This window comes from Perognathus longimembris, chromosome 17, assembly GCF_023159225.1.
Source record: "Perognathus longimembris pacificus isolate PPM17 chromosome 17, ASM2315922v1, whole genome shotgun sequence".
In the NCBI taxonomy this organism is placed as follows: domain Eukaryota; kingdom Metazoa; phylum Chordata; class Mammalia; order Rodentia; family Heteromyidae; genus Perognathus; species Perognathus longimembris.
Genome location: NC_063177.1, coordinates 42,200,753 through 42,215,843, shown reverse-complemented (window position 1 = coordinate 42,215,843; position 15,091 = coordinate 42,200,753). Strand labels below are relative to the sequence as shown.

Sequence of the window (15,091 nt, the reverse complement as noted above, 5' to 3'; positions counted from 1 at the left end):
TGTGAAAATGGACCAAGTAACTTGTGGAGATGCGTGGGATTGGGATAGAAGGAGGAGAGGATGGACAAAGTGACATTGGTCAAGGTATATTGTACTCACAAATTGAGATGTTGACTTGAAACCTCTCAGTACAACAACTTAGAGGTAATTAGAAATATGTATAATAATAATAAATGCTAGGAAAGACACTGATGCCATGCCTGAACAAGGACATCCCATTTGGCTGCCATCTCCAGGCTTTCCTGGCTGTGAGAGAAGACTGTTAGGAAGCCCATGAGACAGGACCCACAGGTCCTGCCTGGCTCCTTCTGTCTTCCCAGGATGAGAATAGATCTGCTCCTCTCGTTGGCCAGCTCCCTCCTTGTTGTGAATGGACAGGTCATCAATCGCTGTGAATTGGCCAAGATATTGCACAAGGAACATATGGATGGGTTTGAAGGCTACACTCTGAATGAATGTGAGTACCACTGCCTTGGTCCCTGACCATTTCTCCCCTTCTTTTAGTCACGTCCATCACCCGATTTCCTCTCCCATTCATCTTTTCCAAGTCAAGTTCGAATGATTGCTCCTTTCCATAAGCCCTGAGCACTTAAAAAACACACAAAAGGGCCGAGAGTGTGGCTTAGTGGTAGAGTGCTTGCCTAGCATACATGAAGCCCTGGGTTTGAGTCCTCAGTACCACATAAACAGGAAAAAGCCAGAAGTGGCGCTGTGGCTCAAGAGGTAGAGTGCTAGCCTTGAAGAAAAGAAGCCAGGGATAGTACCCAGGCCCTGAGTGCAAGCCCCAGGACTGGCAAAAAAGAAAAAGAAAACAAAAAGTTTTAGAATCAGAGGCTGTAAAGTTTGTTTCCTTATAATGTTCACATTGAAGTAAATGGGTGTATGTATGGATGGATAGACAGGTGGAGAGAAGGGTAGATGGATGGGTGAGTTAGTGGATGGATGAATGGAGAGACAATTGCATATATGGATGCATGGATGGATGGATGGGATGGACGGACAGAAGAACATGACAAACCATGGGTATTTCTGGCCTCCTCACTCTATCTGGCCTTGTGGGCCTTGTTCTTCCTTTCTGAGTCTTTCCCTCCCTTTCTCTGCCATCTCTCTTTCCCACTCAGCTTGGTCCTCCCTGAACCCTGGCCCTCTTCTCTCCACTCTAAGGGCTCTGCCTGGCTTTTGTGGAAAGCAACTTCAACATCTCAAAGGTCCATGAGAATGCAGATGGCAGCTATGACTATGGCATCTTCCAGATCAACAGCCATTTCTGGTGCAACGACTACAAGAGTCACTCAGAAAACTTCTGCCATATGGACTGTAAAGGTGTGACGAGGGTCCTTGGCTGGGAGGAGTGAGAGAGGAGACCAGCTTTTACTCACAGGAGATTGCTTCCAACCCGCAGGCTGGCCATGTCCTCTGAAGGATAGATCAAGGAGTTGGGGAATGCCTTAAATGGGCAGAGGCTTTGCCTAGTGTCTCTCATGGACATCCAGTGAGGAGATTCTGTAGATCCTTTCAGAAGGACCCCATAAGGCTCTGAACAGCCAGGCATAGTAGAGCAGGCCCAGCAATCAACATTGATTAACAGCATATTATATACTAAGTACTTTAGACACTTATTCATTTTATCCAGCTGCACATGCAGTAGAAACTGTGTATGATCCTGCTTTAAAGATGCACAGACTGAGGATCAGAGAGGTGTGTCCTGGCATTTTGTCTAGTGCTTGTGGTCCCATGTACTTGAGAGGCTGAGAAGAAGGATAGCTTGAGCTCAGTAGTTCAAGACCAATCTCAAAGCGAAAGAGAGACTGTAACTATAGCCTTAAAGGCTCAGATCTAACTCAGATCTGTATTGCACAAAACTTTCTGATCAAAGTTCAAACTCCATACCTTGGAGCTGAGGAGGTTTGTCAGGCCCTTTAATTCTGTTCCTTACCTCCTTCTTTGTCCTTCCTGCTCTGGATACTGTCCGCCCTCCCTCTCACTTGAGTGTCCTTCGCTTGGTAGAAATTTACTTTGGCCTTTGGGCTGCCTGTTTTGACCTTTCCTCTCCATAGAAACCCTACAAAGTTTGGATGACTCACCATCTACCCTGGATAGGAAAAATAGTAGAGAACAGGTCCAAATCTCAGGCCTCCTGTCCACCCCCTGCCTTTCCCACTCATGATGTCTAGCAGCCATTATATGGGCATCAAATTGGACCCCTGGGAGGGAAGCACTGCCTAATCTGGAAATGCTCAACACTTGGGTGGCAGGCATGGGGAGGAAGGCCAGTGTTCTAAGCTGTAGTTGGGGGTCCTCCTCTGTAAATATCTTACAAGGGATCTCTTCCTCCATTTCAGATATTCTGGACCGCAACCTTATCTCAGCCATGCAATGTGCAAAAAAGATTGTGTCTGGATCAAGTGGGATGAAGAACTGGTGAGGAGGACATAGTGGGACACTGTTAGTGGGAAGATCCCCAAGAAGGAGGACATGACAGAAAGAAGCCACAGGCAGGACCTCATGGACACTCCAGTTGCAGCTGTCTAGGAAAATGTGGGAGAGTGAATGGGCTTGGAACTCTTGAGTTAGATGATCTGGTTTTCAGGCTGGGGATGTGGCTTAGCGGTAGAGTGCTTGCCTTACACTCATGGAGCCCTGGGTTCAATTCCTCAGTACCACATATATAGAAAACGGCCAGAAGTGGTGCTGTGGCTCAAGTGGTAGAGTGCTAGCCTTGAGCAAAAAGAAGCCAGGGACGGTGCCCAGGCCCTGAGTCCAAGGCTCAGGACTGGCAAACAAAACTGTTTTGGATGCAGTAACAGGAAACAACTTGAGCTAGCTGAGGATAGTTTAATTTTCAAACTTGGAAGCATTTTAGTCAACCCTGGAAATTCTGGCTATTCAGATGCTTGCCATGGCAGGTTTCTGGTTCTGTTGGTGCATTTATGTCACTACTCTCTCTCCAAGCCAGCTTCCTCTACTCCCCAGTCCACAGAGAACCGGTACCCAGGTTTTTTTTTGTTTTTTTTTTTTAATTTAAAAAAAATGCTAAACAAGGGCTGGGAATATGGCCTAGTGGCAAACGTGCTTGCCTCATATACATGAAGTCCTGGGTTCGATTCCTCAGCACCACATATATAGAAAATGGCCAGAAGGGGCGCTGTGGATCAAGTAGTAGAGTGCTAGCCTTGAGCAAAAAGAAGCCAGGGACAGTGCTCAGGCCGAGTTCATGGCCCAGGACTGGCAAAAAAAAAAAAAAAAAAAAAGTGCTAAACAACCATAGAGTCTGGCTAGACTCAATCCCACCCAAGCTCCTGATATAAAGAATCTGATTGGTTCAGCTTGGACAATGTGTTCCCTCTTGGCCCAATGATCTGTAAGCATGGGAGGAGTTACGCATGACAACATGGCTGCCTCAGGGGCTTTCTCACTGAAATGTGAGTTCTAAGCTGTCAGTTCTTCAACAAAGGACATTCTGATGGCCACTTGCTGTTTTTAAGCATTCAGACATATGTGTAAATAACACAAATGGCCGTCTCTACAAGCAGCTATGAGAAGGGGAGGGGTTAGGTCCCTTACAGACTCAAAATACCACATAGAAATACTCATTGGTGGTCATGAGGACAGATTCCTTCTAAAAGGGAGAGTCAATGGTTGTGCCTGGGATTTTTTCCCCCCTTTAATAACTCTCAGTCCTGTAAAACAGTACTGTCCACTTTCAGGAGGAAAAGAAGATTTGAAAATATGAATACATGCTAAGGGGAGGAAAAAAGCACCAAGAGTTAGGGGAATTTAAAGGAAAAATGAAGAGGAGCCAATAGATGACAAGCCAGACAGCTAGTAGTGAAGGAAAATCCTGGCATTGCTCTCTAGGGAAACCTGTCCAGGAAATGGGTCAAGTGTGTGGACAAGAAGCTATTAAGGCTGGGTGCTCGTTGCTCATGCCTGTAGTCCTATCTACTCAGGAGGCTGAAATTTGAGGATCATGGTCCAAAGCTAGTATAGGCAGATAAGTCCTTTAGATTTAACTTACCAGCAAAAAAAAAAAAAAGCCAGAAGTGGAAGTGTGTCTCAAGTGATAGAGTATCAGTTTTGAGCGAAAAAGCCAAGCAAGAGTACAAGGCCCTGAGTTTAAGCCCCAGTATCAGTGCACAAATAACTTAATTCTTTTAACAAGTTAATGAGTCCTTTTCCCCCTAGGGTACAATGGATATTGCACTGTTCAGGACGGCCACTCTCCCATTGGATGACAGGATGCCGTGTGGAATGAAATGGGCACCGCCACTGCTACTGCTGCCCCCCAGAGAATCATGCTAGAATTCCTGAAGTCTTGGAGAACCTTCACTACTTCCTCTTGGCTCCACTTCATGATTCTTTCTTCTTCCTTCCCATTCATAAGGAAAACTGACTAGAGTGCAGGAATAAACATTTTTAAGGCTTCCTCCGTATGTCAGTCCAATCCCAGTTCCCTTGTTCCTATCATCTTCAAGCCAAGAGAACCACAATAAATAAGTCTCTGTGGGATTTTTTTTTAAAAAATGATTTATTAAACTACTGCTTGAGCAAAAAGTATATTAATTTATTCATTATTAACTCCATGTAAATTTGAATATCCCTTAGAGTAGGAGTGTGCTAGGTAGTAAATACACTGTTGCCCTGCAGGTATTCATAATCAAAGTGGAGAACAGAGACAACCACAAGCATTATAATGGTTAATGAGTATATGGTGAAACTTATAATTATTGGGTTAGGAAAAAAATATCAAGGGCTAGTAATTTGCCCAAAGACAACTATTTTGGTAGTAAAAAAGAAAGTTCAAAAGTAGGCAAAGAGGACTGAGGCTGTTGCCTCACACACATTAGTAGGGCTCCTGCCCTACTAAGTGAGTCCCTAAATTCAACTGCCTATGCTGCCAAACATACACCACACCCACCACCACCACCAAACACCCAAGAAGTTGGTAAAGGTTCTGGGAGCATAGTACTTGCCTACCATGCCCATGATCTGAGCTGGATATCCAACAATGACACCCAACTCCCCTCCAAAAGGTAGGCAGTCTGAGGGTCTAAGAATGAGGTGGAGAAAGTAGTGTTGGGAAGGAGAAACAGTGCTTGATTTCAATCATTTTTTAGTGGTTTTGGGAGAATGAAGTAGAATCTAGATGACAAAAATGCTCTGTACAGCCATTAGAAAGAAGAAGAAGAATGTCATTTGCAGGGAAATGGATGGACCTAGAAGAAGTCATGATAAATGAGGTAGGCCAAGATCAGAGAAACACAAATGGTGCATGTTCTCTCTGGTATACGGAAGTTAGATCTAAAATGCACTGGGGTATGACAAATTACACGGGATTCTCCATACTCACATGCAGGGAGACCCAAACTAGACAGTCTTAGAAGAGAATCACAAAGGTACAATGCCTAAGCTCCTCTTCATATTTATGTAAAACAATATACACACCAAAACAAACTCTCAAGGCAGGGAAACAAAAGGCTTTTTAAAATTTGTTTTTTCTTTTTCTGATGATTCTGTGTTCTTTTCCTTATATACAGTGTATTCACATGTATATCTGCAAGAGGGTGGGGGGAGAGGACAGAACTTGAGGGAAAGAGTGAAAAGCGCATCAGTGGAGCCCACTGGACACTGATGAAAGTGAACTATACAACTCGTGGGTGGAGATGGGAGGGAGGGACTGGAAGAGAATGAGGGAATAGATGACACTATATGAAAGGAAATGTACTTATTACCTGACTCATGTAAATGTAACCCCTCTGTACCTCACCTCTATAATAACAATAAAGAAAAAATGCTCTGTACAGGACTGGCAGACACTGATGTGTAGTAGATCCTGCTTAAGAACAAGGGAAAGGTAGAAAAGGATGAAGGAATGTCTGGCACATGGCTACCATGAAGACTGACCAATTGGGGTCGTTATCTTGTTGGGCCTCTGAGCGGTAACTACATTAGCTACAAAACAATAGACTTGGATATTCATTTCCACATTTTGTATTTCATAGAACACTAAAATAAAAAAATCAAGAATATAAAATTTCAAATGTTAATCCTTAACTCAGTATTAAAACAACTATCCTGTATTTCAGTCTCTTTTTATAAAACTTTTTTTTTTTTTTTTTTTTTTTTTTTTGCCAGTCCTGGTGCTTGGACTCAGGGCCTGAGCACTGTCCCTGGCTTCTTTGTGCTCAAGGCTAGCACTCTGCCACTTGAGCTACAGCGCCATTTCTGGCCATTTTCTATATATATGGTGCTGGGGAATTGAACTCAGGGCTTCATGTATATGAGGCAAGCACTCTTGCCACTAGGCCATATTCCCACCCTCCTATAAAACATTTTTTTTAGTATCAAAAATGTAAGGATGTCATACACATATAGAAGAGTGGAACATAATACATTTTACTGTGAGAAATTTACAGCATGATACGGTCCTTTGCTCATTTTGCTGATCTGGTGAGAACAGCAGGGATGTGAGGGCTGTTATTTAGAAACCCCAGGAGGCCTATTCTGCAGAGTCCCTTCTGGGTCTGAATCCTAGGGTTACAATAAAGACTTGAGAACTCATTCTCCTTCTCAGCATTAGTCCAACTAATAGCTGACTGTGCTATGCAGCACACTCCTCAGATGTCAGCTCCAGTATTGGTGCCTATCTGAACCCAATCTGATGCTTTCCCAATTGATCTCCCCTTCCCTCTCTATCCCCCAGCTTCCCACATCATACAGTCAGCCCAAGAGCACAGAATCACCAGGACATCCAGAATTCCCTTTAAGAGTTCATGCTAGACTGCTAGGGGCTGAGTTCTTCTCTGACTTGTCTATTTAAAAGTCCTGAAAACACTCTTAAAACGAAAGAGTACATCTTTAGGCCCTTTTCCTTGAGCTTGATAGGTGAGTGCTAAGCACCTAGAATCTCAGTCTTCAAAGAAAAGCTGAAGCCAGCCTACATAAAGGTGTCTGTCAGGTGCCTTCAGGACTGCCCTAGAAACGCACGGAAAGCCCACTGTCAGGATGACTCCAGAAACACACTCTCTAGGCTCAACGGTAGGGGGCCGGTGTGGCTGGAGACGGCCGAGTGGAAGGAGCGGAGGAGCTGCGCAGAATCGGCCCCGCCCTTCCTGTCGCGCGGCCCCGCCCCCACGGCCCCGCCCCCAGCTCCCTTTGAAACTCGCGCAACTCCCTTTGAAACTGCGCAAGCGCAGTACGGCTCAGCCCTGGCGGCTCTTGAGGTACCTGTGGGATGGCGGAGTTGGTACCTTTTGCGGTTCCCACCGGGAGCGACCAAACCTTGTTGGTGTGGGCGCTGAGCGCGGGCCCCACGGCCGAGGCCTTGCAAGTGAGCCGGCCGGGTGGAGGGAGGAGGGGAGCACCGCCCGCCCGCTGACCGGGGGTCGCAGCCCTGCCTCAGCGCCCGGAGCCTCTGCTCCTCCGCCCGCCCCCCCCTCCCCGGTGCCGGGGACCCAGGCCTCCTACGGCCCCACGGCCTCTGCTGACGCCCAGAAACGCGGCTTGCGTTGCCTCTCGGCCACAGGCTGCCCTGCAGTCAGAGGGAAAGCCGCCTTGGGGGGACCAGGGTTTTGTGTGGTCCCGCGGGGGCGGAGGGTTGGGGTGAGGGGCGGGGCGTGAAGTGGGGGTGGGCTGCCAGGCACTAACCGGGCGTGGGGACCCCGCCCCCCAGTATTCTCTGTTCACAGTGTTCTCCCAGTTTGGCCTTCTGTACTCAGTGCGGGTCTTCCCAAATGCCGCACTGGCCCCTCCTGGGTTCTCTGCCATCATCAAGTTTTATTCAGCCAGGGAGGCCCAAGGAGCTCAAAAGGCCTGCGATGGGAAGCTGCGTGCGTGCGTGCGTGCGTGCGTGGGTGTGTGTGGGTGTGTGTAAGTGTAACCGAGAGTTTATTGCTAACTTTACCACCTGTGCTGTGCTCCCAACCAAGGTGAATCCAACTATGGAATCCTAACTCCACAGGAATAAAGTGTTGAATTCAGGAATAAGTAGGCTTTTTTTGTGTGTGTGTGTGGCCTTATGCTCTGCAGAAGGCTTCTACTTGCATTCATTTCACACTGATCCTGTATTCCCAGGTGTTGTTGTGGTTTTATTAATATCTTTTAAGTAGTTGTACAAAAGAGTTTCAAGTGAGCTTCTCAGTTGAATGCATCTTGATCAATGTCATTCTTTCCATCATTCTCCTCCATGACTCTCTACCCCACCTCTCCCCTCAAATTTCCTGGGCCCATTGTCATATGTGTACACTGAGTCTTGTTTTTGTATTTGCCCAACCTTCCTCTCTCCATTCTGTCTCCTCCACTTCAGCTTTGCCCTCCCCCAATACATGTTTCACTTTCCTGGTATTCATTTTGTTAAACTGTAGGTTTTCTCAGGGGAAGAAACTCAAAACTTGAACTTTGTTAAGGGTCATGGTAATATCTGTGGAAGCTACAGGTCAAGCGCAAACTAACTGTTGCATAGTTCTATGGCACTTTATATTGCCTTTGGGAAATCTTCATCTGCTTTTATGTGGAGTTAAAAATCTGTGAGATTGAGAAACTGTTGATGGTTAGAGCATAAAGGATGCTTTTTCATTATTTTACCAAAAACCTTCTGTTAGAACTCCCTCAGTACCCCCCAAGAGACAAAACCTCCTTTAATGTATTGTAGAAATCCATTTTAGTATGACAGTATGACTCCATTTCCCAGAGCTCCAGAGAAACATGTCCTCAGGTACCCCAATGCAACTTCCCTTTACTTTTCAGAGGTCATTTCAATATCTGAATATCTAATTGCTACTAACCTTGCTGCCTCTCTTGTCAACATGGCTTTTCTCTCTGGCTTAACTTTAACTGAATCTGAAAACTACTCATTAGTGACTGAGGATACTTTCTTCATTGCTGTAGACTGTTCAACACCCTTTTCAATCCTTGATCCATGTCTAATGAATGAAGTGATTATCAGGTTTTCTGTACTGTGTGCTTCCTGTTCCTAACCTATGACCATGTCTCATAGATATACAGATGGTACAAAAAACATTACAGAAGTTTAAATAGTAATGTATTTTATGGTGTTCTTTGGCCACTGAGACCATGTCATAAGCTTTAGGTTTTGAGAAATTTACAGGTAAATACCATCACTGAAGGCATTTAGATAATTTATTTAACTCAGGCAATGGGTTACTACCCCACATTTTTATCCAGTTTTACTAGTGTGTTTTTTTATTCTTGGCAAGTACAGTTTTTTTCTCTCTCTCAACCTTTAATAAGTACAGAAGAAAGAATGTTGTAAAATAAAATCAAAGGATGACCTAAGATGCTTTGAGAGGACCTCCCTGCATCCTCCGTGGCATGAAGGAAAATGATCAGCAAAGACTTTGGCAAGGTTACTTAAGGTGACGGCGTATATTGTATATGTTAATATGCCACCAAAAGGTTCTGAGTCCTTTCTGGTAGTTTTGAAAAGTTTGTCTATGACTTACCATATAGGTCAGCCTTGCAATAGTACTGACATGTAAATATTAGCCAGAGTTTTCTCTTTCACAACAGGCAGCTTCAGTTGGAAGAAGGAATTAAAATTTTCATTTATACGTTCTTCATTCATTCACCCAATCAGCACATCATCATCCTCTATTAGATGCCAAGAACTGTACTTGGTTCTTAGAATGATTAAAGAGTAAGATATTGATCCCTTAGGTACTTTGGTAGCTTATAAAGCAGTGATAGAGGAAGGTGATTCACAAACAAATCAATGAGGACTTAGTGTTGTGACTTTATTTGTGTTGTTCAAATTCTTACATTAAAAATTAAGTAGACACTTAAGAAAGAGCACTGGAATTGTGGCTCAAGTGGTAGGACCTCAACCTTGAACCAAGTGAGAGCACAAAACCCTTGAGTTCAAACCCTAGTAATGGCAGACACACATACACACACAGACACACACACATGTGCGTGTGTGCGACATTTAAGAAAGAACTGGTGCTGGGCACTGGTGGCTTACACCTATAATCCTAACTACTCAGGAGACTGAGAGGAGCTGAGGGTGGTGGTTCAAAGCCAGCCCAGGCCAGAAAGACCATGATACCAATATCTCTGATTAGCCACCAGAAAATTGGAAGTGGAGCTGTAGCTCAAAGTGGTAGAGCACTAGCCTTGAGCAGAAGAGCTCAAGGATAGATCCCAGGCCTTGTAACTGACAAAAAAAAAAATAATAATAAAGGAAGAAAGAATGAACTGTTGTGGGGTGCTGGTGGCTCATGTTTATAATCCTAGCTACTCAGGAGACTGAAATCTGAGGAATGTGGGCAGGAAAATCTGTGAGACTCTTTATCTCCAATTAACCACCAGAAAATCAAAAGTGGAACTGTGGCTCAAAGTGGTAGAATGCTAGCCTTGTGCAAAACAAAACAAAACAAAACAAAAAAAACAACAACTCAGGGACAGCACTCAGGCCCTGAGTTCAAGCCCCATGACTGACAAAAAACAAACAAACAAAAAAACTGGGGCTGGGGATATAGCCTAGTGGCAAGAGTGCCTGCCTCGGATACACGAGGCCCTAGGTTCGATTCCCCAGCACCACATATACAGAAAACGGCCAGAAGCGGTGCTGTGGCTCAAGTGGCAGAGTGCTAGCCTTGAGCTGGAAGAAGCCAGGGACAGTGCTCAGGCCCTGAGTCCAAGGCCCAGGACTGGCAAAAAAAAAACTGATAAGAAAACTATAGTGATGTATAAAATATTTAGAAAGCTTACACTTAAAGGAAATATGCATTCTCAAAGGCAGTTTTTAGTATAGATGAGCCTCTTACTAGTTTTAGTTGCTTGTAGAAATAAAAGAGTATATTTATTCCTTCCTCTTACAGGGATTAGTAAAGTAGAAAGGGGTGGTGGGTGGCAAAAACAATTTTCCTCAAAGGTATGGGCAATCCCAGGTGCCTTGACCAATCCAATTTTAGGGCACAAAATGCCACGTTTGGCTTCTACAAACCCATAGCCATCCCCATGCACAGGCTATCCCTCTGTCATCTTGAAGTGACTCTGCTAGTCAAACCATGTGGTTTGTTAGATTGCACATGACTTGTGGAGTACAGTCCCTTATTTGGGGGCACTCATGGGAACCATTTAGCTTTTCAACGTACCTCACTACTGTTGCTCCTAGTCAAACTTTTTCTGCCTCTAGCCACCCAACTCCATCATATGCCTCATTGCCCATACCAGGAATGGCATTGACTGTCACACACAAACGCAAACACACACTGCTTTGTTTCAGCTACTAAAGAATATCATATTGTTTATATGGGTATTAGAACTAAGGAAGGGGAAGGGAATATCAAAACCGAGAGACAAAGGATAAGAGGACAACCATTCCAAAAGCAATACTTACAAAACCATTTGGTGTAAATCAACTGCACAGCACTTGGGAGGAGAGGGTAAGGGGGAGGGAGGAGGTAACAAGTTGAACAAGCAAGGTACTCACTGACTTTCATAGGAATCTGTAACCCCTCTGTACTACACTTTGACAATAAAGAAAAAAGTTAAAAAATTATTTTAAAAGTATCACAGGGTTCTCTTTCTTAGAGGAAGGGAGGAAATATTCTTCCACATTCCCAGACCACTTAGACAATTTTTGCCATGAAGATAGATTAGCTAGATGGATTTTCCAAGGTATCCCATCAGTGGTGGAGAAGGGATTTCTCCACATGCTCAACAGTCATTTAATGGACCTCAAAAAGTAAAAATGCAATAGGCCAACAGGTGAGATTGCACACAGCTGAAGTAAGGAAGAGGCATAGAGAGCAGAGAGTGATAGTGATATAATTCATGATCATTTAAGGTGACTTGCCTGGATCTCAGTTTTTGAAGTTGTGTTCAAGGTCTTTCAGGATGTTGCAATCCAGTGGAGTGACTGTTGATCCTGTGTTGAACGGAAACTCCTTTGTACATGTATATAAAGATAATATTTAAAAAAATACTTCAGAAGTAACCTACATCAAAAGGACTTGAAGGTATGCCTTCATTGGGAGAGAGCTTGCCTACGAAGTAGGATGCCCAGAGTTCAGTCCCCAGAATATGCACACACTTCTTTTTACTAAATATATATTACTATATTAGTTATTTCAGTGGGTTTGATGGTTATTGATTGGCAAAGCTTCTAATATTTCTCATTATTGTATCTAAGGAGGCAAACCAGAATAGTACAGGGCCTACATCTCCTGTTCTACCCTTCACTGGCTGCAGGGCACTAGTTTCCACTTTCTTTCTGTGTCCATTTAAAAGTGCAATGTCACTGCTTTTGTGGAAAGAAAACAACTAGAGAACAGTCAGAAGAGAGGAGAAGTGGTCCCTGGGCTCCCCACTATGAGAGCACAACCAGAGGCTAAGGTGGTGCTGAAAGGCTGGATACATGCAGGAAAGTGACCAAGGGTGCCCCAGGGTGATCACTTGAAATAAGATGTCAAAACACCTGTTTTTTTTTTGCTCTTGAAGGCCAGGAGTAAGCTGGAACATGGGCCCAGGCTCTGCACAGGGAGAAACACAGATTAGGGAGGAGTTAAATCAATTCCACTCACAAGTACAATCTTTGGACTCAGGTGGGAAGAGACAGTGCTAAAGTCGCATAATTTCTACTGAGGCACATCAAATCAAAGAGCCGGAAGCTAGGACCAAGGCTGACGCAGACCTGCCTTACAAGATGAAGGACTTAAGGACTCTTACCAACAGTCTCTGGGTGCCTAGTCACAGTTAACTGGCCAGGCTTCTGTGCCTCCTCTGCTCAACCCTCCCCTGCTCCTCCCCCTCATCAGGCCTCAGAAGGCAGTTGGCCCCACCCCACAGCCCCTCTAGGCCCAGAGATTGGTTTCTCTAGTGGAGGAGAGAATGCGGGGAGGGGGGCAGGTTCACCAAATCAAGGGGAGGTAGTTAGGCACTGCAGGGGCAACCTGTTGTCAGGCTGAAGGGCTGTCCTTCCTTGCTGCTATTGTGCTTAGCTACAGTCACTGGGCTACACAAACGGATGCTGCCCATAGCATCTGTTGGCCCCTGCCAGGTTCTACAGTGCTTCCTTGCCTACATTTGGACTAAATGTGGGCCTGTCCTGTCTGAATTGCAGGCTCAGGACCTAGGGCAACAGGGATCTTGACAGCCACAGCCTCACACTCGACTGAGCTATGAATTCTCGTAACTCTGCCTTGTATCATAACTGAAATAATTGGTGGTATGTTATTTTACTCTTTAACAACATACTTTGCCACGTGTGCGTGTGTGTGTGCATGCATGTGCACCTGTGCACATGCGCGTGTATGCTAGTCCTGGGGGCTTGAACTCACGGCTTGGGTGCTGTCCCTGAGCTTTTTTTTGCTCAAGGCTAGTGCTCTATCACTTGAGCCACAGCTCCACTTCTGGCTTTTTGGATGCTAAATTGGTGATAAGAGTCTCACAAACTTTTCTGCCTGGTCAGGCTTTGACCCCAGATCCTCAATTTTCAGCCTCCTGAGTAGCTAGGATTACAGGTGTGAGCCACCAGTTCAAGAAGAGTTATGTCAGCCTTTTTTTTTTTTTTTTGGTCAAATGGGTATGTGGAGGTTCCTAAGAGTACCTCTCCTTTTGTAACTGAGGTCCTCAATGGTTACTGGGAGAGATTTTTTTTCCCCTAAAGGGTCATCAGTGGTTGCACTTTATTTTTAAGTAAATCTCAGCCTTGTGAAACAGTACTCTCTACTTGCAGCGGGAAATGAGGATTTGAAAATATGGACACATGTTAAGGGGAGGAGGGAAGCCCTGGGAATGAAGATAATTTAAAGGAAGAATACAAGGGGCCAATAGATGACAGGCCAGAGAGCTAGTAATGAGGGAGATTCTTTGCCTTGCTCTGCAGGGAACTCTCTAGGAACTGGGCCAGGTGGGTGGTCAAGAAGGCACTGCATAGAAAGCAAGAAAAATGCCCCTTTTCACCACAGTGTGGAGTGGAGATTGCACTGTTCCAATGGCCACTCTCTTGCTGGGTGACAGGATACCACATGGGATGAAAGAGAAACTGGCCTGCTGGGGAGTCATTCCAGAACCCTTGTCCTTGAGACTTGGAGAGGGTTCACTATTTCCTCTCGCCTCTACTTCATGTTACTTTCCTTTCTTTCCATTCTGTGATCAGGAATAAATGCCTTTTAGGCTTCCTTTCTGTGCTCAATCAGGCACATTAGTTTGCTTGTTCCAGACTGTCATTTGCAAACCAAAAGGATTATAACAAGGTAAGTTTCTGGACATTTTCATGATTTATTAAAGCACTCTCCAGGCAATGAATGGTTAGTCATTATTAATTCCATATACATTTGCGTACCCATTACAGTTAGGAATGTGCAGTAAGAATACTAGTAGGAAGACAAAACATTAGTTGGTATTCAGTTGTTCATAATCAAGCTAGAAAAGCGTAGACATCCACAGGTGTTATTATGCATAACAGATTTATAGTGCAATATATAGTTATTGGATAAAAAGAATATCAACATGAGTAATTTGCTCAAAGACAACAGTTTTTGAAATAAAAGAGAACCTTTACTGATAGGTGAAGTTGCTTGGGATGTAGCTAAGTGAGAGAGTACTTGCCTAGCATGCTCATGATCTGGGTTTGGTCTCAAGCACTGTCAAAACGTGAGCTGGAGATTACCAGGTGCTGGTGCCTATAATCCTAGATACTCAGGAGGCTAAGATCTGAGGATCACTGGTCAAAGTCAGCTCAGGCAGAAAAGTCTTGGAGACTCATCTTTAATTAACCACCCAGAAAAGTCAGAAGTAGAATTGTGGCTCATAGTGGTAGAGTGCTAACCTTGAGCAAAAAAGCTCAGGAACAGCACCTAGGCCTTGAGTTCAAGCACCATGTCAGACAAAAGAACTAGGAAGATAATGGTTGAAGTTATGAGTCTGTCTGAGTTGTGAGATGGAGAAATGGTGCTAGGTTCCTATTATTTTTTGGTTGATTTGGGAAGATGGGCTTGACGTAGGATGATTTATAAACAAAAAGAATCTCCTCAGAATAAGAATTGCTGGCAGATCTATCAGAAAGAATGACATTGTTCCATTTGTAAGGAAATGGAAGGACTTGGAAAAAGTTATACTAAGTGAA

At 44.5% G+C, this 15,091-nt stretch overlaps 1 protein-coding gene across 1 annotated transcript; it reads left to right on the top strand.

Annotated features, from left to right (window-relative positions):
- Window positions 1–321: 321 nt before the first annotated feature.
- On the top strand, window positions 322–4,255 carry Lyzl6 (lysozyme like 6). The gene is made up of 4 exons (XM_048366874.1): window positions 322–457; window positions 1,165–1,323; window positions 2,343–2,421; window positions 4,186–4,255. The coding sequence occupies exons 1-4, from the start codon at window positions 322–324 to the stop codon at window positions 4,253–4,255; spliced, it is 444 nt and encodes a 147-aa protein (XP_048222831.1).
- The last annotated feature ends 10,836 nt before the right edge of the window (window positions 4,256–15,091 follow it).

What these genes read in the sequence shown, in the direction of transcription:
- Lyzl6 (XM_048366874.1), top strand. Translation starts at nt 322, where the DNA reads ATGAGAATAGATCTGCTCCTCTCGTTGGCCAGCTCCCTCCTTGTTGTG. An exon ending in AGGCTACACTCTGAATGAAT is followed by an intron (nt 458 to 1,164) that starts GTGAGTACCACT and finishes CTCCACTCTAAG; the next exon opens with GGCTCTGCCTGGCTTTTGTG. An exon ending in TCAAGTGGGATGAAGAACTG is followed by an intron (nt 2,422 to 4,185) that starts GTGAGGAGGACA and finishes TTTTCCCCCTAG; the next exon opens with GGTACAATGGATATTGCACT.